Source organism: Apis florea, unplaced genomic scaffold (assembly GCF_048593485.1).
Source record: "Apis florea isolate Af1SG1 unplaced genomic scaffold, ASM4859348v1 contig_2495_pilon, whole genome shotgun sequence".
NCBI lineage: Eukaryota > Metazoa > Arthropoda > Insecta > Hymenoptera > Apidae > Apis > Apis florea.
In genome coordinates this window covers 2678666-2702010 of record NW_028256595.1, presented here as the reverse complement: position 1 = coordinate 2702010, position 23345 = coordinate 2678666, and the positions used below count along the sequence as shown (strand labels likewise).

Below are 23345 nucleotides of genomic sequence, written 5' to 3'. Positions count from 1 at the left end.
GTCGTTTCTACCATCAGGGGAAATTAAAATCAATATCCTTAATTTGTTGGATTAATTCCAACCACGTTTCCAAGATATGCTATTCAGAGAAAAAAAAGATGTTATCGCAATGAAAAGAAAGAATTCGAATATCTACATGCGGCTAATGGAAAAAAAAAAAAAAAACCTTCTTCCTTTCATTTTGTCGATTGAATAATTAATTTCATTCCTATCATGAACATTCCATTGTCTCTCGAATGATAGCGTAGCAGTGACAATGAAATTTTCATTTGTTTACAATTGTAACGGATAATACACGATTTATCGCCTCCTTTTAAAAAGGGGCCGTCGATTCATATATTAGATTAACGATTTAATGGATAACTCGATGAATGACTCTATGTATGGTACGTGTCGGTGCGTAAATTGAACAAATTATAGAAGAATGCCTTTGGTGTTGGTAGATGGACACCCTATGCGTGTAATACATAGCGACAGCATTGCAATAGGGCGCAAAGGTTCTCAATCAAAATGGAATCTCTCTCGTTTGAATCTTCTTATAAATATCGTACAGTGCACGTGTACTCTTACGTGTAAATACATATCGATTAAATTCGTCCTTTTTATCTTCCAAAATTCCAATCTTCAGGAATACCTTGATACCTTGATACATCGAACGATTCGGATATTTGGGAGAAAAAAATACAATAACGTCAATTCTATAATTTTACAATCCCTTTCTCAAAGATTTTCCTCCAAGATCGTTGCTTCTCGTCTCTTCTCGAAAATGACAAATCTTTTTATAGGTGACAACATGAGCATCCCTGGATCACACAATGGCCAACTGGTCATAATTACGCTGGACGACAAGTGTGCGTGAGCGTACATGTGTGTGAGTTAAGATCGCATGGAATACGATCACCACCTTAGCCAAAGATCAGTGTCTCGTGAAAAGTTGAAGAGTACACGCGTATATACCACGGTCATCATTCTCAATCGTTTTCTATTCTTCGTTTATTTTGTAGCACGAGGGTGGTAAAACGTACATACATGTTTTTATAACATGATGGTTTTCGGTTGGATGCTTTGCATTTTTATCATAGGTGAGCGGAAAAATTACACAGTTTACCAAGCACATGCACATTTTTTGTTTTTTTTTTTTTCCCATAATTGCATCTCATATTCATACGCGGATATATAGGCGTATTCCGTAGAAAAAGACACAAAGATTTCGATTTTCATCGAACTTTCTTAACAATCCTTTGCGCTCTTCCGATCAAATTCGTTCAAATTAATTCGCCCACGTTTATTTTCTCGCTTGTCCCGAGACAAAATAATGCTTATTTTTCTCGCATCGAGACAACAATAATTATTTATTATTTGAAAAAATAATCGTGTAACGACCGCGGAAATGAGTTTTACAACTTTCGCTGAACATTTCGCTAGATTGTTTCCGCTCTGTTTGTTTCGTTTCTACAATTATAATTCATCATAAACATTTCGCAAAACTGTTCCCGCGCTCTTTTCTTCTTTCCTTTTCCTTTTCCCTTTCTTCTTTCTTTTTTTTTTTTTTTTTTTTTCATTATTTTCGTTTTAATAAGAAAAATAAATGATTCACTATGTTTCCGGAAATTCAATCCGTTTGAACAAGAAAGTAGTCGTGTTCCATTACTTGAGTGCTGTCACACACACCACGAAAATTGCTTATACATAATGCATGGAAAATCTGCATTTAACTTTTCACGAATTCACCGCGAGAAAACGCGGCTATACCATTGCTCTCGCGAAAGCTAAAAAGCAAAATTTGCAATATAATTCTGAAAGTCAGATTTCATATTTGCAAAATGAAAAATTAAACAGAAAAAAAGATTTCTTACCGTATTATCGTAATGCGCAATCGAAGAAAAATATTTTACGAGTACGAATTTATCTTTATTTATTTATCGTTACAGGTAGTCGAGCGACAGCGAACAATGGATTTAAAAGTTATCCTACAACAGTAAAGACCTTCGAAAACGATACAGTTTTGCTTCCGTGTTACGTGGAGGATCTTGGTAAGTAGCTTTTTTCCCATCCTTAAATATTTTTTTTTTCATTCGTCGTTTTTTCGATCCAAAAAACAGAAACATTTACATATCGAAAACAAGTATAAGAACGGATCGTGTTATTTAAAAAAAAAAATAAAATCATTTTGAAATAAATACGATAACTCGATCGAGGATAAAGAGAGAGAACGACGTCGCAATTTCGGACAACGATCGATGTTAATTTCCTTAAGCAATAACGCAGTCCATTCGCGACACTCAGGTATAGAACGCAAACAATTTACCGTGCAATCGATCGAGCTGTCATCGGTGATTTCGCCTAACTGGATTGTCTGTCAGCCATTTGCTTTACCTTGTCGCAACTTCGATAAGAAGGGCACGCGTTAAGCCGGATCGTAGAAGATCGGTACGAATTAAAGACTTTATTTCGGATTATACGAATCCTTCGGATTCTGGAACGTAACGAATCGATCGCTTTTAATATTCCATTGAGTTAGGATTAATGGTAAATTGGGTCAGGGAAAAGGCATTCCGATCGGTTTGGAAGCATGCGCGAATTGAATGTTATTGCGATAAATCGAATTTATCAGGAGAAGCGGGAATTAATACATTTATTCATAAAATTGGACGTTAAATTTTTCGTATCGAATTTCGAATGGGTGAAAAATTTCCATATATACGTGTAGTATATGTTATTCTCTGTATACGGCTAGATAACGTGCAGACGAGGGTGAGGTGGTGGAGAGATGGTATCCTTTTAGCTGACAGCGGCGAACCACGACACGAACCACCTGAAAGAGTTAAAATGTACTCAAACAGAAGCTTGGAGGTCTCCCATGTGAAACGGAACGATACCGGGGAATATGTATGCCAAGCGTCTCGACCAGCTCCCTGGGGACATGCCACACAAGTACACGAGATTGAAGTAATGTGTAAGTAGATCGGTCAAATTGAGATCAAATTTTATCCGACACAGATTTTCACTTCACGGATGTACATCCATCGCTGGATATTTCAATCCTATCGTTTACATTTTCTTGTTCAATCGTCTGAAATTTCGTAATCCTGATGTTTAAATTGCTTAATAACATCTTTTTGTGTGTATCGTTAATTGGTTGAAAAAAAAAAGAAACAGAATCAATCAAGAGTAACGAATTAATCGAAATCAAAAATTTAGTAAAGATAGTTGAAGAAGGTTGAAGAATATGATGTGTGTTTTGTAGGAAAGTTAAACACAGATATCGATTCTATCGTCGTTGAAATTATGGATGACCCGAAACTGCTATTCGAGTTCTACGCTATTCATTTCTCAAACAAATTCAGAAAAGTTTCCCCAGAATTTTGAAATTCTCTGTGGAGTTTATCCAATCGTAAGGATTTCGGTTCCATTTCGTGAAACTAAGCGCAGATTTCTTTTTCCTAAAAGAAAGAAGAATCCTAACTAGCTCGACTATTTGTCGATGGAATTGAATTTTGTAGATCTTTTCCAGATCTCACGACGAAATTAAAAACGCCCATTCGTATTTATCCATATTTATATACGTGCCATTCGGATTCAATTAATATTATCTGTCGTTTTGTCGGGAAGATGCTATAGAATTCAATTCCAAAGTCTTTATTTACAAGTCTTTTATAAAATAGTTCTCTTGAATATTTCGATTAAAAAATTTTTAATAATAGTTAATTTTATTGTCGTTGTAAATGTTTAATACGAAAAATATTTTCAAGGAAGAAAAGAATTTGCATTAAGTGTGAGAATGTAAAGAATGAAAAAAAAGAAAAATGACATACATTTTTGAATATACCGCAGATCCACCTAGCGTTCATCCAATACCAGAATCTGGTAAATTGGAAGTGAATTTGGACGAAGAAGTAGATATGGCATGTGTCGCAAAAGGTGTTCCAGTTCCGATCATTACTTGGAGGAATAAGGTGAATATCTTTAGATCAGAAAAATGAAAAATAAAACATTCGTCAAAAAGCGGTTTTTAAAAATATTTATCCCTTTAATAGGACGGGGAGATACCACTTTTATATGATAGATCGCGTCTACGATTCCACGCTGAAAGCCCGAACGATGCTGGTCGATACACTTGCGTCGCAAACAATGATGTTGGCGAACCTGCCATGGCCACCATAGATTTGCACGTTAGATGTAGGTATCATTTTGTCCAATTTCTTATAATCTCTCTATGATTGTATCCCGATAAATTGTATTTCATTATGATTGCACGGTTGTAACGCAAATTTGTGATCCACCTACGTACGACTTAATCGACTTTATGTATACATCTATATGTATGCACGGAAATAGCAGCATGTACCATTCTGCATACGTTGTTAAACGATTGTAATTAAATTAGGAAATTACATTCTTCTCTTTTGTACTCCAATCAAATGTCCGCACGATCTAATTGTAGCATCTCCATTCTCGAATATGTTGAATTGTTGATACATAATTTACAAGACGATACATAATTTACAATTCTAACATCAATTAAAAATCGTTATTCGGTAAATATTTTACGTAATAGAATTAGTCTATAAGATATGCGGATTTTTTTAATGAACGTTCAACCTGTAATTTAAATGATTCATCGTTAAATGATTTGATAATTGGCACGGTTGAATAATTAAAAGCATCTAAGCTGATCTAAACAGCAAATATTTCGGAAAAAGGATCAAATATTGTTTTATATTTCAAAAAAGAATTCATTATGTATAATAGAAAGTGAAATGAAATTAAGTTTATGCGAGATCCTTAATTTTCCTTTCTTCGATCGATATAATTTTTTTTAACACTATGTAATCAAACTTGCTTTTCTTTTATCGGATCAATATTGTTTCAATTGATCGACAGACAAACCTAGAATCGAGATGACGAAAACTTGGATGCATGCACCCGCTGGGATACGAGTGCAGCTGCATTGTGGGGTTACCGCTTGGCCAGAGGCAACGGTGAGCAGTTTTGCAAGACTACGAACGATGTAATTACGACCCTAGTAATTAACAGTTCGAACAATAATAGGTTTGGGGTCAAGCCTAACGTAATTAGGATCGTATCTTCGTTTAATTATTTCCTGGCTTTACTTTTGAATTCGTTTTCATTAGACATCATCGTCAAAAAAGGAATTTCTTTATTTTTATTTCGGCATCGTTTCTTTACGAGTTATTCGTTCGGCATAATGGTATTATCTGTGAAGCAATTTCTGTGAATCTATCCCTTAGAAGCGGTAACGTGTGACAAATCGATTGGCGGAAAACGTGACTCGCGATACTTCTTACAAAAAATAGCTACTAAGGTTAAATCCATTGCTGACGCAGCATTTCTCCTAGAGACTTCTCTCAGAATATATCGTAGTGTATTTTGCCGAACAGTTTTCTCATAGATAATTTTTAACCAATGGATAAATATAATAACAAGAATGATATGATTTTTTTTTTTTTACTTTTATAAATACATTGTAAAATTTGATCTTCAGGTGGAATGGTATTTCAACAATAAAAGCGTGAAATATTCATCGAGAATAGTGAAACATAACGCGGGCAGCGATCATAGTTTGGTAATAAGGAACGTCAGGACGACAGATTATGGTTTCTATCTATGCAGAGCTTCGAATTCCTTAGGAATTACAGAAGCGGCGGTCGAATTATCGGGTATTGCGAATCCAGCCGTTTTTAAAAAGACTTCGCATAGTTTGTCTAAGACTTCGTACAATTTCGTCTGGGAGGTTCACAGTTACAATCGTATCGTACAATACGAATTTAAATTTCGTAAATATGTGGTAAGATTTGAATAAAATTTAATTCAATTGTAAGGTAGAATAAATGCGTATTTTACTGTTGTATTTTGAATCGTTTTCAATTTTTCAATTTTTAGAATGGCGTTCCTGGACAATGGCGTAAATTATACATACCCAGTGGCAGTGATGGAAATAGTTATATTCACACATATTCCTTCAAATTGACAGGATTAGAAGAAGCAACACATTACGAGGCACTCGTATTGTCAAAAAATCGTTATGGTTGGAGTAAACCGTCGGAAATAATAAGATTCGCTACAGAAGGTGCTTGTAAGTAATAAAAATAAGTGAGCTTTTCTTTGCCTTGTACAAACAGTTTCATTTCATTTACATATTTTCGTGACCTATATAATTTTTTTTTAGCAGATAAGGATAATTATATAACAAACGCGATACAAGAGGATACAATAATACCAGGTAATTTAAAATTTTAAGTTATTTAATTACAATACATAATTAATAATAATAATATATTATAATATATATATATATAATACGTTATAACGAAATGTTAAATTTTTTATTTAAATGTGAATTATTTTATATTTTTATCGCAGCTGTGCAACTTGCATCGATATCGCAACATTCTCCTTTAGATACTGACAGAAGTAAATCTTCTTTTATCCAAGCAAAAATCATGACAACAATAACAATGATATTCATATTATATACTTTTAATGTAAATTTTTGTAAAGTATAAAATATTGGCTAAATAGATTAGGTTTTATGAGTTAATATTCTTTGGAAAAAAAAAAAAAAAGAAAAAAGTGTTGGAGAAAAATTAATTTGTATCCTATATTAGGATGAATTTTCATAATGTTAAGATATTTCAGTTTTAAGATTGTAAATAAATTTTAACTGCACTTCGAATGAATAAGTCATATTCTGAATTATTAAATTCTGCTAATATTTTTATTTCTCTTTTCATGCCCATATTCCTAATCATTTAAATATATTTTATGATGTTTAACTTCATTTATTAATATCGATAAATCAATCTTTCAATTGTTAATAATTATAATATTTTATATAGAATTATATAGAACGATATATTTTAACAATATTTAATATCAATTAATTTTATGTAAATAAATTATTATAAAATTATTTTAATATTGTATATATTTTTGAAATGTGAATATTTATAAAATAATATATTTAGAAAATATATATTCTATGATTTAAAATGAACATAGAAATTATATTTAATTTATATATAAGTAAAAAGTAAAGAGTAAATTTAATAAAATCATATAAGAGTTACTAGCGTTTATTTTTTTAATTTTTTTTTTCAATTTATATTTGTTATATAAAATGATACAAATTTTGTTAAGATCTTTTATGAATAGATTATATTATACAAAAAAAACAATAATGTTAATCAAATATCGAAATTTGAACACATAAATTATGCAGGACAAATATAGACAAAGAAAATAAATAATGAAAAAAAGATAGAAGAGATAAAATAAAAATATGTGAACCATTTTCAAAATACTGCAAATTAAATACAAAGATATAAAATAAAACGAGAAGAACAGAGTAAGAATTGACTGTTAGCGCTATCTCTTAAATATCAAAAATATTTCTCCAAAAAATCTTTCTAAAAGTACTTAAAACATGGAGTTGATTCTTAATTCTTACTTTATCTTGCCTTTGAAAAGATGTTTAGCACTCGAAAAATGATATTGCCGATCAATTCTTATTCTACATCGATCTTTCCCTTATTATTGATGTTAATGAAAATGGCGCTAATTTCAACATTTTTATCCTATTTGTCCTTAATCTTTATTTAAATAATAATTTCTAAATTCGTTGCGTTAAAATATAGACGATAGAATATATCTTTCAACATTTTACAATATAAATTTATACGATCGATATTTCGAAACATCATACTTTAATTATTTAATAGTATTCAATGCTTACTTCATTTATGTTTATATTTCATTTGTGAAAATAGCTTTACTATTTTATTATAAGTGTGTTTTAAATACAAAAAATGTCACTTGTAATATTATTTAAGTTTAATAGAAATTTATTTGTTAATCTTAAATTCTCAAAATGCAATATTCACAGTATGTTGCAAATATATAAAGATAATTCTGAAACTAATATAGGAAGAAATATAAAAGTACAGGTTAGATGTATTTTATAATTTTTTAATATCTTTATTCAATAATATGTTAATGATATTCAATATATCTTAATATGCAAAATTATTCATTTAACATTTTTTTTTATATTAAAACAGTTTATTATTGAATTTTATATTTTATTATAATTTAATATATTTAAAATTTATATTTAAATTTAATACATTAAATTTTTATGATCTATTAAAGATAGGGTTGGATTCATGCAGTCAGAAAGATGAAAAATAATATTTTTATTGATATTACGGATGGATCAACTCCTAAAATGTTACAAGTTGTTATACCAAAATCCAATAAGCCAGATAACTTAAGTTTTGGAAGTAGTATTGTAGCAGAAGGGAAATTAGTCTTAAGTCCAAATGGTAGAATTGAATTACATACAAATAGTGTTACTATAATTGGTACATGTGATGTTATGGATGGATATCCTTTTGTTCCAAGAAAGCATTATGATATGGATTATGTTAGACAATTTTTGCATTTAAGATCAAGAACTAGAAGATTTTCATCTTTATTAAGATTACGTGATATGACAACTGCAAGTATTGAAAATTATTTAAGAAGCAAAGATTTTATTAATATACATACACCAATTTTAACTTCAAATGACTGTGAAGGTGCTGGTGAATTATTTTTAGTAAAACCATATTGTGAAAATTTATTAAAATCAATGAAAAGAGAAAATATGTCAGAAGAAGAATCATATTTTAATACCAAAACATTTTTAACAGTTTCTGGTCAATTACATTTAGAAACAATAGCAAGGTAAATAAATTATAGAGTTTTATAAATAATAATCAAATAAGTTATGTATTATACATTTTAGATCATTAACAAAAGTATATACTTTTGGACCATCGTTCAGAGCTGAAAATTCTAAATCAAGATTACATTTAACTGAATTTTATATGTTAGAAGTTGAATTAGCATTTATTAATAGTATTGATGATATAATGATTGAAATTGAATCATTGATAAAATATGTTATTAAAGATGTATTTGAAAAAGGTGCTTCAGATATACATATAATAGGTGGTTGTGAAGTGGCTTGGTTAAATAAAAAATTTATATGTATAACATATGATGAAGCAATTAATATTTTAGAAAATAATGCAAATTCCTTATCAACTCCTATTAAATTTAGAACAAATTTATCTAAAGAACACGAATTATTTTTAGTGAAATATAACGATAATATTCCAGTATTTATTATAAATTGGCCAAAAGAAAGCAAACCTTTTTACATGAAAGAATGTGAAGATGATGCTTCAAAAGTAAGTATAGCAATACTGAATATGTCAAATATAAATCATTATGAAGATATATATAATATTTTTTTTAAAGGTTGCTGCAATAGATCTTTTAGTACCTACTGTTGGGGAATTAGCAGGAGGCAGTTTACGTGAAGATAATTATGAAAAATTGAAATCAAAGTTACCTTCAACATCTGATCTTTCTTGGTATTTAGAACTCAGAAAATATGGCAATGTTCCAACTGGAGGATTTGGAATGGGATTTGAAAGATTTTTACAACATATCTTTAATATACCAAATATTAAGGACACTCTCCCTTTTCCAAGATGGCCTCATAATTGTAATTTATAAATAATTTAAAACTATGATTATGCCATTATTATATATTATATTCCATGAGAAAATAAATATTATAAGATATTCTAAAATAAAATTTCTTCTAAGAAGAAAATAAGAAATATTTATATAAAATTAGCAATATATGGAGATAGAAAATTTTTGTTTTTTTGAATATTTAAATAAATAAATATTTATAATCGAATGTTATGTTCTAAAATATAACTTTATTCACTTTACTCTTTATTATGTTCTAATATTACAAATATTCTAATATTATATATTAAGGATAAGAAAACAACAGGAACTTTAAATCAATTTTTTCTAAAAATAAGATTTATTAAATACCGAGACAAATCTCAACTAAAGTGTAACTTCTTATTATTATCTGTTTATTTGTTCAAATATTTTTATAGTTAAAAATTTAAACTTCTAAAGTTATTCAGCAATAGCGATTATCATAAAGGATATTTTAGAGAGGTAAATTTAGTAGGATCATAAATAAGCAACCAAAGGAAGTCAGACCCCGAATAATTAACAAGATTTTTTTTATACAACAAAATAATCCTTCTCTAGTAGTAACTGTTTTTCTTCTTTACCCAATATCATCGGGATTATTTTTGTGTTGGTATTATGTACATTATAATCAACAATTTTATATCACACAATTTGTACACCTAACTAAATTGATTAATCATTCATTATTTTTATGAGACCTCGTTTTCGTGCTTTGTAAAATCAAATAGGAGATGATGCTTCTAGAAAACAATGTATCGAATATCTTTTAAATGTTTTTACAAAGTACAAACGGTATGAAATTTTCAGTTAGTCTTGTGCATATCAGTATTACATTTCTGACATTTCTCTGTCATGAAACACGATTGCACTCGATATTATTAGGAATGCTACTATATCATATCTCGCCTCTAACTAAACTGATTATATTAAATATGTACAGTTCTTGTTCTCTTTTCGCCTTAATTAAAATTTAAAAACTAAATACACGCATACACTTATACAGTCACACATTATAACACATATGCTTTAACTTATACGACGTGATGTTTGAAAGTAAATGAATGTGATTAATTTTTTATACCACATTAGATCAGTAGATTAAAGAAATATTCAGATAAAAATTGTGCATATGCATTGAAAAAAATAGAAAAGTAAAATACAGAAAAATGAATGGTATAATGATAATTTAAAAAAAAAATCAAATTATAATATTATACATCACGTGATATAAGCTGCACAAATATGATGTACAATGTATCAATACTTAATTTTAAGTAGCACTAAACAAATTCATTCAAATCACACTCCCGCACATACATATTTCAAATACATTACATACACTATTTACATAATTGAGCAGAGTCCTGATAACTCTTGCCCTCTTTCCACAGGAGGTAAATTTGAAAGTTTTCTACCTTGTAAAGCAGGTTTAATAGAAGCAGGCACCAAAGGTTCTATTATTTCTTCAGTAGATGTTTCAATTATAGATTTTTCTTTTTCCTTTGATTCTTCAGGTTCTTTATTAATACATAATGGTTTCGTAATATTAATTTTAATTCGAGATGGCGCTGTCGGAATTGCTGCAGGTGTAGAATCCAATTCTACATTTCCGTCTATAGAGCTCTTCACAGCAGCATATGTTGTGTCTACTGTTGCAGGTTCGGTTATTATACTTTCTTCGGGATCTGTTTACGAAATTATTTTGAAAATTTTTAAATATTGTATATTTTCAAATAATAATATATATATATATATATATTAATTTTTTTAAATTTAAATTAAATTAAAAATTATAATATTAAATATACGATATATACCTGGTTCTGGTTCAATAGGTTCTTCTTTAACTTCTACATTAGTAAAATCAAAATGTTCTTCTTCTAATTGTTCCTCAGGTTCATCAATTGGTTCCTCTTTAATTTTAATATTTTTAAAAGATTTATCCACGTTTTCCGTTTCTGGTATTTCTGTTTCAATTGTATTTTCTTTTTCTATACTTTCTATATCAACTTCTTCTTTATTGTACTCTAATTCTTGTTCTTCTATTTTTTCATTTTGTTCAATACAATCTATATTATCTTCAATTATAGTTTCCTCCTCTTTATTATCTCTTTCAGCAGGTTCTTCTGATATATTATCTTCTATTACGTCATTCGACGGTTCTATTATTTCAAATTCAGTATTTAATGCTTCCACACTTAATTCATCAGTCTTATTATCCTCTACAAACGTTTCATCAGAGCTCTCCTTTTTTTCATCTTCCATTTCTTCAATTGTTTCTTCAAGCGCTAATGCAGATTTTTCCAAAGCTCTCTAATGGTATAAAAAGAGCAGAGTATTAATATATTAATTTTGATAAATTATTATATAGTATTATGATATATCTATATACAATATATATGATATAATAATAAAAATATATAATACAATAAACGTGCAACAAAATTTAATATAAATAATACTTTTTATCATCTTTTAATTTGTATGAAATATTAAAAAAATTTGAATTAATAATTTAAATTACTTATATCATAAAATAATGTATGTATTCAATAAAACTCAAATCTTACCGAATACATATAACCAGTGATGTAACATGTATGACTTTTATTCCTACTTATCTATAAAATGTTAAAAATCAATTCATAGTAAAAAAAAATATAGTATATAATTTCTAAAAAATAATTTAAAAGATTGAAAAACTAAATTAAATAAAATATATATTGCAGAATTTACATTACATCTTTCACTGCCTAATTCCACTATATCTATAAGTGCGGAAACTGTCTGGAAGTGCAATATATAAATATGAATTATTAAAAAGCACATACCACGAGACTCTTTTCCTATTTTTTTTTTGTAAGAATGCAACAAATGGAAAATTTGTTAATAAATTTATATCGATATTTAATTGATTGAATATGAAAAAATATTAATATAATATTGAAGATATGTCTATAAAAAAACAAAACCAACCTTGTAATCATCGAGACACAATGGATGATAATTTTTTCCTTCAAAATTAATTGCTGGTCTTAAATGCCATTCCTCCTTTTCTTCATTATAAAATTGTTCAAATGCATCATGACACACTTGACATCTAGAATCTTCATCAGTTCCAGTAGGAACACTAGGTTGTGCAGCTTCTTGAGGAGAATCCTCTGCAGTAATACCTTCTGTATCAGCTGTCTGTTTTTCAGTTTCAAACCAACTTTGTACTATTGTAATAATGTAAGTAGATAATTAGATATCTCGTTATATAATATATATTATAAAAAAGAAAGTAATCATTAATTAATCATTTTTTACCTCTATCTTCTAAATCTTCAATTTCTTCAAACTGTATCCAGTCACTTACATCATAATACCAAGGTCGTGAATGAGCCTTCCTTGCAGAATCTCTTTCTCGTCTATTTTGTCTAAAATGCCAATCTAAATGATGACTATACCGAGTTGCCAATTCTGGTGCAAATCTAGCACCACAAGAACTACATTGCATACCACTGTATAGTGCTGCTGCAATAGCTGGTTGTTTACTAAAATGAAAAATAATTGATTTTCAATTAAAAAAAAATTGACTTAATAATTATTTTATTAAAATATTTACACTTTAAGTGTCTCTGGTTTATCAAATGAAACTGGAATAATTTCTGGTTCTTTCTTTTCTTCCTCTTCTTGTTTTTTTTGTTCAGAGAGATTCGATACAATACCAGTTTCAACTAATCTTTGGAACAATTCATTCATATTCAATGGTAATGATAATGGTGGAGCAGTTGCAGGTGGATTTTCTGCTGGTTCAGCTTGATATGATAATCCAGATGATGGTGCCATTGCAGAAGGCAAAGCAGAAGATAACATATCTAATTGCAAATCTAGAACAAAACAAATTTTCGCTACAAGTCTAATGCAATATTACGCAAAAAAATATATTATATTTTCCTTCAAATATTACATTAATATTACATGCACAGGATATATACCATTTTATAAATATAATATTTACCCGGTTTAGGAGTAGATCTAAGATCTGAACCATCTTGCGATGTTGATTCATGTTCAACGGTAGAAAATTGCGTTGGTGTAGAAGCTGTGTCCACTTTTGGTTTTTGTGTCAATAAAGGTGGAGTAGGTGGTGCTTCAATAGGTTCTTCACCTTTCATACCTGCAATCTTAACATATCCTGGTCGGACACCTCTAGGTAATACCGAAAATCTTATAAAATGTTTTTTATCTCTGACTATAATAGGTTTAGGCAATCCTCCGAATTCTACTTTAAATGGTCGTCCATTTAAAAGGACTGTTTGTAATGAATCTATAAATTCTAGCGTATGAGGTTTTCCTTCAATTTCAAATCTGTAAATGATATTATTATATGTTAAAACATTGTTTTATATATTTTTAAATTACTGCTTATAAAAATATGAATATAACTTACATTTGAGGTTTTGCATCTAAAAATACAGGAACCATATTACGAGCATTAATAATAAGATTAATTTTGGCAACTACTAAGTCTGTTCTCTTTACAGTACCAATCTTAACAAGGGGTGGAGGTCCTTCCAATTTGACACTAACCTTTTTACCACCAAGATCTACTGTTACAGGCATACCACCGAAATAACATTCATACCACTTATCATCAATATATAATTCTCTCGTCGGCGCACCCAATTTAATTCTGAAAATAATAATAATAAATAAAGATATTAATAATATTTTTAATTAATCAAAAAATAAATAAATTAAAGCAAAATATTATTTTACATAATAAAATACATACCGATGAACTTCACCTTCATAAATAAATTCTTTGTATTGATCATTAAATGCGCAAGTTATAGTGATTTTATCGTCGATTAAAACTCGTCGTATGCCGTCTTGAAATCCGATTTCTCTTGGATCATCCCAATTCATAAAAACAACTCCAGTTTGACCATAATATCTAATTTCACGTGGTATATGTTGTATATCTATATCTATAGATTTCATAGTATCTCTTGCAATTTCATCCAATAATTTTGGATCTGGTGGTGGTAATTCACGACTATGAGGATTTGGATTCTTTATCATTGTCGTGGTATAATTTTGATCACTATCTTCAAGGTCATATTTTGAGGATGAACTTGGCGATACATTTCTTGAAGCATTCAAAGACATATTTGGATTTGATATGAGATTCGTCATTGGTCCATTATTCATTATCATTCCAGGTCCATTCATTCCAGATAATGACATAGGTGGATTACCCATAGGTCCGATCGGGCCATTAGGTAATAAATTTGACATAAGCGGCCCATTCGGTCCTATAGGTCCCATCATTCCAGGTCCTAAACGAGGATTTGGACCCATGGTATGATTAAAGCCACCGTGATATTGGTAATCTGGTCGCATTGGACCAAAATGTCTTGGATTTTGCCATGGACCAACTGGTCTAAAATCTGAATTAAAATGTCCTTGTGGACCACCATATGGAGGTCCCGGTGGATGAGCCCATGGTCCTGGTTGTTGCCAAGGTTGAGTTTGCCATCTAGGACCATTTGGATTTCTTGCAATAGGATGATCTTTATTTCTAATCATTTCTTTATCAGCAGAAGGACTAAATGTAGATGTACGATCTGATGAACCTGTTATATCTAAATTTACACCTTTTTCCCATACAATAGAACCAACTTCCTTTTCTTTCCGTTGTGCAGCTCTTAATTTTCGATCTTCACTCATATGTAAAACTTCTTGAATAAGAGTATTATATTGAGTTTTAGTAATAGTACCTTGATTCAATTGTTCAGCAGCTTGTTTCATTATTATTTCAATATTTCTATCCTCATTTTTTTCGGGTTTATCATTTTCTCGACCTCGTCGACCTGATCTATTATCTTGATCTTCATTCGATAATGTTCTCCTTCTTTCTTTAGGATCATCTGGAAGTTTGTTATAAAGCCTGAGTCTACCCAACCTATCTCTGTTACGATCTCTGTTATCCCGCTTATCATCATTATTATTAGCTTGTTTTTCTCTATCATTCTTTGACGGTGTTTTTAATTTTGCCCAACTATCTTTACCATCTTCACCAGATATTACAGGTGGAGGTGGTGTAGGTGGCCGTCCAGCTTTAGGATGAGTCAATGTTCGTAAATCAACATCTTCATTTCCAAATAATCTATAAAATTGAAAAATTTATATTAATTAAGAATAATATTAATTAAGAACACTTTTTACAATTGAAAAAATAGAGCAAAAATACACACGCATCAAATTTTTCAGCTTTTGTTTTCTTTACTAAAGTAGATTCCATGTGTTCTGAAGTTTGTCTTTTATTGGTATTAACTGCTGATGGCAATACACGTAAATCTAAGTCCTCTTCTGAAAAAAATTTTGAAATAAAGTGAAATAACTCAAATATTATACAAGTATTATATGTATATTTAATTTTACCAATATATAGGATCATTGCATCCTCTTTTGCATGCTAGTTTTATATCTTGAAAAACGAAAAATATTTGTTCGAAACAGAAATAAAGAATATATTATTTATAAATAAGATATTTTAATGCTTCACCCTTAAAGGTTTAGAGAATATTGCAGCTGAAATTCTTTTGACACTCAAATATTTAGGATTAAGGATATTTATAGGAATCATACATTATATAAAGTAACTCACCATCAAACAATGAAAAGTACTTGATATGTGTTTATAAATAGTTTGTATTTGTACTGAAAAATGTAAGATATTAACTCACTCTTTTCTAATACCGAAGTGGCTGCACCTGGAAGAGGTAGAGTTGCTCTCAAATCTTCATCCTTGCTGGATGATTCCACAGTTGGTTCCACAGTAGTTTGAACGTTTCCAGCATTTGCTGGAGAGCGCTCGGGACTAAGACTGCCATCCTTATTACGCCTTACGTAATTTCTTTGTCTAGCATTTGGTCTGATTTCTTTAAATGTAGGTGGATGAGGAGGAGAGACTATCAATGAACCAGATTGCTCCTCCTCAGTAACACCACCAGAATTATTTAGAACTGAATTGGATTTTGTATCGTTACGCCTGGGAATTCTATATGGAGGGCTTGGACTGCGCTTTCTCGATTTTGTATTCTTTTTTCGATTTTTACAGGTTTGAAAGGATTGAGGAGAGGTACGCGAAGATGGTGAACTGTCTCCACTGTCTTTTTCACGAGATTTGGATCTAACAGGACTGGCATCTCTGTCGACTTTCGGTATTTTACTCGGAGATGTTTGAGGTTGTTTAGATCGCGATTTATTACCTACTTTTCTATGCGAGGATTTCGAGGAAGCGGAAGATTTATCGATCGTCGATGACGAAGAACTTCGAGAATTCGAAATCTTTGAATCTTTCGACTTAGAATCGTTACTCCCACCTCCTCTATTACCCACGGATAAAGAACTATTACTACCCACAGATAGATTTTGAGAACCTTTGGAACTATTACTGTTTAGGTTACCACTACTATTACTAGACAATCGAGGGTCTTTCTTTTGACTTGTTCGATGCGACACAGCATCTTTATTTGCGTTACCACTGAAATTTTTATTATTATTATTATTGTTGAGGTTCGTATTAGCATTATTGTTATTACTAGCGTTTAATGTCGCAGTATCGGAGCCGGCAAGATTTGTCGGAGACTTGTTGATAGTGCTAGTCACAGCCTGTTTCGAAAGTATCTGCTGTTTTAATTGATCTGAAAGTACAGTGTTTGTATTTGCTGCTAACTGCGTTTGGGCTTCACCCCGCGAATCCTTTTGAGTTGGTGTACTTATTCGCTGACGAGGATCCACACTTGAAACTGATATATCTTGAACCGAGGTAGTCTTTAATCTTGGATCACGAGATACAGGTTTAGCTGATGCCACTGCTATACTACTAGCTGGTGCAATTCGTGGGCCATTATTTATTCCTGCATTTTTTAGAAGCGAAGCTGTTGCTGCTGGAAACTAAAAATTAAAAAAAAATATTATAAATAATATATTATAAAATAATTTAGTTTCATTGTTTAAATAATTACTGAATAACTACCTGTTTAGCTACTTGTTTGGGTGCTTGACTTGGCACAGTAGTTGCAACAAGTTTTCCTTGCGTAATAGTTTCTGTGCTTGATGTAATATGTGTTGTAACTGTCACCTAAATAAATAAAAATAAAAATTTAACTATAATTCAAATATATAATTAAAAAACTCTCTGTGACTTACCAGTTCAGCTTTTAAATTCCCAGCTTGTTTATCAAGTTGCCGTTGTTGTTGTTCTAAATTAGCTTTAGCTTGAAGTAATTCTAATTCAATTTTTTTCTTTTGTAATTCTATCAGTTCTCGTTGTTTTTTTAATAATTGTTCTCGCATTGCTGCTTCTGTAGGTGTTACTGGATCACCTGGTGGAAGCTTAACAGGTGCTACAATTGGTTGTGAGACAATAGATGTTGCTGATTGTTGAGGCTAGAAATAATAAAAATATATATATTTTTTGTTTTATACATATATATATTTTTTCATGTATAAAATTATATAATTATATTTATCATGAAGTTATCAAACTAACCATTGAAAAAAAACGAGGATTAACATGAATAGATCCCGAAGAAACACTAGTGGGAGAGGCAGTGATTGGCCAGGCAGGATCAATACTTTGCACTCGTACATCCAAAGAAAATAATTTTTTTGCTGGAAATACATCATTCCAGGTTTGCCTTAATTTCCACATGCTAGCTCGTGTATTTTCATCCACCTGTACATTCATATATTCATATTATTTTGATTTTTATATTCATATTTCCTTTTTTTCTTTTTATAAGAAGTTAGCTTTACACTAAAGACAGTATAAAAATAAAAGTACAATAACCTGATATTGACTAAATAATTATCTTATATCCTATGGAATATAAAGCAGTTTTGTACAATGGCAATTGTATTCCATTGAAATACAAATATAATATCAACACATTAAACTTTGTAATATAAGACATATATCTAAAAACATTTTATACTAATAAGAAAACATACCTTTTCAAATACTCCACAAAAAGTGTTTACAATATTTTGAGTGAAGAGATTCAAATATGCTCCATTAACATTCTTCACAATTGAATCAATCAAATAAAGAACAGGTAATTTGATCTCGCTTCTCACCTATTAAAATATATATTATAATTTATATTAACAAATTTCAGCCATTACTTCATACCATAATAAAGATAACAAATATAATTAAAGAACAAAAAAGAAGAGGTGATTATATAAATAATTACAGTATATTGTATAATTTATTATAATCTATATAACTTTATTTATCTTATTTATTTTTGTTTTATCTTAAATAAGGAAAGGTATGAAATACAGCTTTCACTATTTTTAGCAATATATAATTTATAAATATTTGAAATAAAATGCAACATATAGATTTCCAAGATTTCCTATTCTCTTATATATAATACAAAATTAATATTAAAGTACATAACAATATAAATTAATTTTAATTAATTACAATAGATAAATAACCTTTTGCAAATGATTTTCAACAGCTTGAACAATAGCTGGTGCATGTTCTATATTATCTTCAGCCAGCATAGTAAGCATATTAATCAATGGTTTACTGTTGATCGTCAAATCAGACAATGATGAGATGTACTCATCTGCTATTTCCTTAGATTTTGTTGATGTCATGATGTTGTGTTGCCAGTTGATAAATGCAACAAATCTTCGTCAAATTGACAATGGTAATCAAACTGTGACACACAAAGAAATAAGCATTAAAAATACTAATATTCTTTTTAATACAGGAAGGCAATAAAATAAACACAATCTCTTATTGACTTTTTATTGAAGTAACATATTGAATGACAAGAATTTATCAATATTTTATGATGCAACTTCAATAATTATTGTAAAGCATTTTTAATGTAGAAAAATATTTATATAAAACTTTTTTAAAAATAAAGATTTTATTTTTAAACATAGGAATATTAAAAAATATAAAATTATAAAAATTATCCATATATTGATTGTTTAAAAATTTACATATAATTTTTATAAATTTGAAAAGAAATAATAAAATATTAATTGAATAACTATTGTTTATTATATAAATAAATGAATAATTTTTGTTTATTATATTGTGATATTATAATAAAATTAGAAAATTCTAATATACATAAAAAATAAATAAAAAATTTTAAATAAAATTATTTATTGTATAAATAAGAAATTAATACAAAATCTTTGTGCATTATTTTTTGATTTTCTGGTTAGGCTAGTTTAGTTTCAATGAATAAATATATAGACCAAAAATGTTGAATACATATACAATTATTCAAAATTTTGTTGTCCTAAACAAATTAATCATAATTAATTAACTTAAAACATCATCTTGAACAGAAATAGTACATTACTATATTCTATTTATATAATATTACTTGAAATCTTTTTACAAAAGATGAGAGACGTCATATACATATCGATTTTTCCTTTCATTTAACAATTATACACTTTCCAAAAGCTTTTATTACACTATTATTGCAATGTCCATGCACGTTCTAGAAATTTAGCACAAATAACTAAGTGTATACGAATAACTAACACGCATCTGGATTTCCTTAACGCTTGACGAGCAAACTTGAACGACATTCAGTATTATAACTTCACGTTCTATAGTGAGCTTTATCAAGAACACTATAAGTGACACTAGTTAACATTTACCTTTTTAACGCATTTCGAAAAAATAGAAATATCCCGAAACACGATTATTTTGACTTTTCGCGATAATCACGCGGACACTACTGCTACGCCAAACGGGATATCCACGTAAAATGGCTACCATTCCTTTGTACCTTCTAACGGGATTACAGATATATAATACTCATTGTGATTGGACAAATTTCTTACTCTGTCGGTTGAATTTTAGTAAATGACCAATCATATATTCCCTTATAGAATACAACTAGTTTGCTTAGTATATCAGAATTTTACAATTATCCGCGCGTGTCGCTAGTGGTGAAATGGAAGTATACAGGAGCATTTTCATTGTTACGATATTTATATAAGAGAAATTTATATTAAACGATAAAATAATATGAAATTAAAAAATATTCAAATTATTGAATTATTGCAAATATGATAAATATTTATAGTTTGATTGTTAATTATGTAATTATTTTAAATATATAAAATTTTTTTTACATATTGTCATTATAAATATTGTCTATAAAAAAATAATTTATATTATTGCAACTAATATATAATAATATTTTTAACTTTAGGATTATGATAAATATTTGTATAATTTTAACTTACAAAATTAAATTTAAAAATAATATTATAAATATGAAGTCTTAAAACTTATACACAATATATATATATATATATATGTATACAAAACTAAAAATTTCATTATTTCTAAATCATGATAACGTCATAATTCAATGGCGGGGTCGAGAGAAAACGTCATTTTGACAGAATGGCAGAAAGTCTAGAAAGTCAATTACAATTTATATTAAAGTATGTGTTTTTATTTATCTTATAAAAATGTAAAATTGTCTATTCATTAAATCATAAAAATAAGAAACAGAAAATAATGTCATAAATAATTTTCTTTAAAATAACTAAAAAAAGTGAATTTTATTAAACGAAGTATATTATAAAATTTTATTGCGTCGTCAAAGTGAACGGTTGCAAAAATTGTACGTGTCGTGTTTGCAAATGCATCGTTAGTTTTACACAGAGTTCCTGACCGTAATACGGTACAGATGTGATGGAGGATTACAAATTTCTCTTTAAAGTTGTACTCGTAGGAAATGCGGGTGTCGGCAAGACTTGCCTCGTGCGCAGATTTACCCAGGTATATATGCATATACATGTATATTATTAATTAAAATATATTATTTTTTAATAAAAACATATTTCTATATATATTTTATATACTTTTTATGTATATATATATTTTTATTCCATCTGTTTTTATAATTATACATATATGATTTATATATTTAAAATATAATATTTTTATATATAAATTTTTAATTATATATATATCTATCTCTTAGGGATTATTTCCCCCAGGTCAAGGTGCAACAATAGGTGTTGATTTTATGATTAAAACTGTAGAAGTAGAAAATGAGAAAGTTAAGGTATGTATATAACATAATATATTATGATTCATTCAATATTTAAATATATCTTTTTAGAATAATTTTGTTTTATTATAATTAATATTTTTCTTTTAGCTTCAAATCTGGGATACTGCTGGTCAAGAAAGATTTCGATCAATAACACAAAGTTATTATAGATCAGCTCATGCTTTGATTTTAGTATATGATATTTCTTGTCAACCTACATTTGATTGTTTACCAGATTGGTTAAGAGAAATTGAAGAATATGCAAGTAACAAAGTCCTTAGGATATTAGTAGGTAAGTAACAACTATATTATTATAATGATATATTATGTATTAAATATAAATAATTATTTTAGGTAATAAAATTGATCGAGAAGACAGAGAAATACCAACACATGTAGGAGAAGATTTTGCACAAAGACATGGAATGTATTTTTTAGAAACTTCAGCTAAAGAAGCAGAAAATGTAGAGCGATTATTTATGGAAATAGCTGCTGAACTTATGGAGGTAAAATGGAATAAATTATTTATCTAAACAATTTTTATTTGGAAAATTAATTAGAGTCAAATTAATATATTATTTTAGCAAGCACGCAGTAAAGAGCTACCTAGATATGAAACAAATACAACTTCAATAAATGGAAAAACAACATCAATTGGTGATACAAGTAACTGTGGTTGTAGTAGACTTTCTTAAGTAGCTTTTATATCTATGATTAAGTCATTCAACAAATGCATAATTTCAGTTGCTAAATATGTATGTAGAATATTATCATACAGTTTTTATAGAATATGAAGATTGAATTGCAATATTAGTCAATCTTCTATAACTAAATAAAAAGAATTTTAATATTAAAATCTTTAATATTATATGTTAGCATCTAGTGTTAACAAGCAGATTATATTGATAATTTTGTTGCAAAAAATATTTAATATCTGAAATTAAAATGAACTTTAAGTATGTTGATATATATTTGTCTTTGAATTTGTTTTTATAAATATTGACTGAAGTTTTTATATTAAAATATTTTGATTGCATTTAAATGATAAGTTAAAAACATATTATTTGATGTTGTATATGCATAAATGGAAGTTTACTGTATATTTTATAGTATTTTTTGTTATGTCAGAAAGTACAAATAAGTATTTCATATTTGGTGACTGAATAAGAAGTTATTATGAATATAAGATTTTTACTAAAAATTATAAGCCTAATATTGTCCAAAATTTTCCCAAATTTGCAGTATACATAAATGTTTAATACTGCTTTAAGTCAACTGAAACAAACTGAAATTTGATATTAAAATGCAAACATATATTTATTTATGTTATCATGGTTAATGTAAATTATTATAAATAATTTTTTACTCTATCAATGCTTATCATAATGGGTGCGCAAGATTTTCTCAGTATATCATTAACATTTGCACAGCCAAAGTTTTGTTGTATTTTCTAAGATTTCATATTTATGTGCAATTTTAAATAATAGATAATTAATGCTTGTTCCGTCTTTGTATTATTTAAAGTTAAATTTTTATTATTATTTATGAATAAGATATTTCTTGTTCATACAATTAATAATATAATTTTTTTAGCACATTGTTCTAGTCTTTATACCTTTTTATATTTTACAAATAAAA

The 23345-nt window shown here is 28.5% G+C and overlaps 4 protein-coding genes across 10 annotated transcripts; 3 read left to right on the top strand and 1 right to left on the bottom strand.

Moving 5' to 3' along the window:
• The first annotated feature begins 857 nt into the window (after positions 1–857).
• On the top strand, positions 858–6934 carry LOC100865326 (neurotrimin). Of its 4 annotated transcripts, none has more exons than XM_086906412.1 (10): positions 858–1082; positions 1932–2033; positions 2738–2956; positions 3835–3956; positions 4038–4179; positions 4885–4982; positions 5507–5809; positions 5905–6097; positions 6191–6244; positions 6385–6934. In XM_086906412.1, the coding sequence occupies exons 1-10, from the start codon at positions 1043–1045 to the stop codon at positions 6525–6527; spliced, it is 1416 nt and encodes a 471-aa protein (XP_086762538.1). In that variant the 5' UTR covers positions 858–1042; the 3' UTR covers positions 6528–6934. The 4 variants fall into 4 exon arrangements, with proteins under 4 accessions (XP_086762538.1, XP_086762540.1, XP_086762539.1 ...); XM_086906413.1 differs by having other exon boundaries at positions 908–1082; positions 6194–6244; XM_086906414.1 differs by lacking the exon at positions 5507–5809 and having other exon boundaries at positions 903–1082.
• A 492-nt stretch (positions 6935–7426) lies between these two features.
• AsnRS-m (asparagine--tRNA ligase, mitochondrial) lies at positions 7427–9778 on the top strand. 2 transcript variants are annotated; one of them, XM_012491198.3, is made up of 4 exons: positions 7427–7967; positions 8173–8748; positions 8810–9257; positions 9328–9778. In XM_012491198.3, the coding sequence occupies exons 2-4, from the start codon at positions 8201–8203 to the stop codon at positions 9586–9588; spliced, it is 1257 nt and encodes a 418-aa protein (XP_012346652.2). In that variant the 5' UTR covers positions 7427–7967; positions 8173–8200; the 3' UTR covers positions 9589–9778. The 2 variants fall into 2 exon arrangements, with proteins under 2 accessions (XP_012346652.2, XP_003696999.3); XM_003696951.4 differs by having other exon boundaries at positions 7552–7967; positions 8177–8748.
• Positions 9779–9783: 5 nt separating this feature from the next.
• On the bottom strand, positions 9784–20413 carry Pcf11 (Pcf11 cleavage and polyadenylation factor subunit). 3 transcript variants are annotated; one of them, XM_086906411.1, is made up of 17 exons: positions 20293–20413; positions 19096–19322; positions 18601–18726; positions 18140–18325; positions 17797–18036; positions 17624–17728; positions 16329–17541; positions 15837–15951; positions 14372–15748; positions 14027–14269; positions 13595–13944; positions 13199–13463; positions 12901–13127; positions 12568–12809; positions 12423–12437; positions 11409–11904; positions 9784–11276 (listed from the first exon to the last, which is right to left on the bottom strand). In XM_086906411.1, exons 2-17 carry the CDS (start codon positions 19258–19260, stop codon positions 10936–10938), a joined length of 5706 nt encoding a protein of 1901 aa, XP_086762537.1. In that variant the 5' UTR covers positions 19261–19322; positions 20293–20413; the 3' UTR covers positions 9784–10935. The 3 variants fall into 3 exon arrangements, with proteins under 3 accessions (XP_086762537.1, XP_086762536.1, XP_031774608.2); XM_086906410.1 differs by lacking the exon at positions 12423–12437 and adding an exon at positions 12162–12212; XM_031918748.2 differs by lacking the exon at positions 12423–12437.
• Positions 20414–20940: 527 nt separating this feature from the next.
• On the top strand, positions 20941–23304 carry LOC100865681 (ras-related protein Rab-30). The gene is made up of 5 exons (XM_003696781.4): positions 20941–21430; positions 21636–21719; positions 21816–21999; positions 22062–22213; positions 22292–23304. The coding sequence occupies exons 1-5, from the start codon at positions 21344–21346 to the stop codon at positions 22400–22402; spliced, it is 618 nt and encodes a 205-aa protein (XP_003696829.1). The 5' UTR covers positions 20941–21343; the 3' UTR covers positions 22403–23304.
• Positions 23305–23345: the final 41 nt, after the last annotated feature.

Excerpts from the sequence above, each read along its gene's own strand:
- LOC100865326 (XM_086906412.1), top strand. The coding sequence starts at position 1,043 with ATGATGGTTTTCGGTTGGATGCTTTGCATTTTTATCATAG. Across the intron at positions 2,957-3,834 it reads ACACGAGATTGAAGTAATGT|ATCCACCTAGCGTTCATCCA; the intron begins GTAAGTAGATCG and ends AATATACCGCAG. Across the intron at positions 3,957-4,037 it reads TCATTACTTGGAGGAATAAG|GACGGGGAGATACCACTTTT; the intron begins GTGAATATCTTT and ends TCCCTTTAATAG.
- AsnRS-m (XM_003696951.4), top strand. The coding sequence starts at position 7,830 with ATGTCACTTGTAATATTATTTAAGTTTAATAGAAATTTATTTGTTAAT. Across the intron at positions 7,968-8,176 it reads GAAGAAATATAAAAGTACAG|GGTTGGATTCATGCAGTCAG; the intron begins GTTAGATGTATT and ends TATTAAAGATAG. Across the intron at positions 9,258-9,327 it reads GTGAAGATGATGCTTCAAAA|GTTGCTGCAATAGATCTTTT; the intron begins GTAAGTATAGCA and ends TTTTTTTTAAAG.
- Pcf11 (XM_086906410.1), bottom strand. The coding sequence starts at position 19,260 with ATGACATCAACAAAATCTAAGGAAATAGCAGATGAGTACATCTCATCA. Across the intron at positions 13,128-13,198 it reads AAACCAGAGACACTTAAAGT|TAAACAACCAGCTATTGCAG; the intron begins GTAAATATTTTA and ends TTTTCATTTTAG. Across the intron at positions 12,213-12,567 it reads TGTGTCTCGATGATTACAAG|ATAAGTAGGAATAAAAGTCA; the intron begins GTTGGTTTTGTT and ends AACATTTTATAG.
- LOC100865681 (XM_003696781.4), top strand. The coding sequence starts at position 21,344 with ATGGAGGATTACAAATTTCTCTTTAAAGTTGTACTCGTAGGAAATGCG. Across the intron at positions 21,720-21,815 it reads TAGAAAATGAGAAAGTTAAG|CTTCAAATCTGGGATACTGC; the intron begins GTATGTATATAA and ends TTTTTCTTTTAG. Across the intron at positions 22,000-22,061 it reads AGTCCTTAGGATATTAGTAG|GTAATAAAATTGATCGAGAA; the intron begins GTAAGTAACAAC and ends TAATTATTTTAG.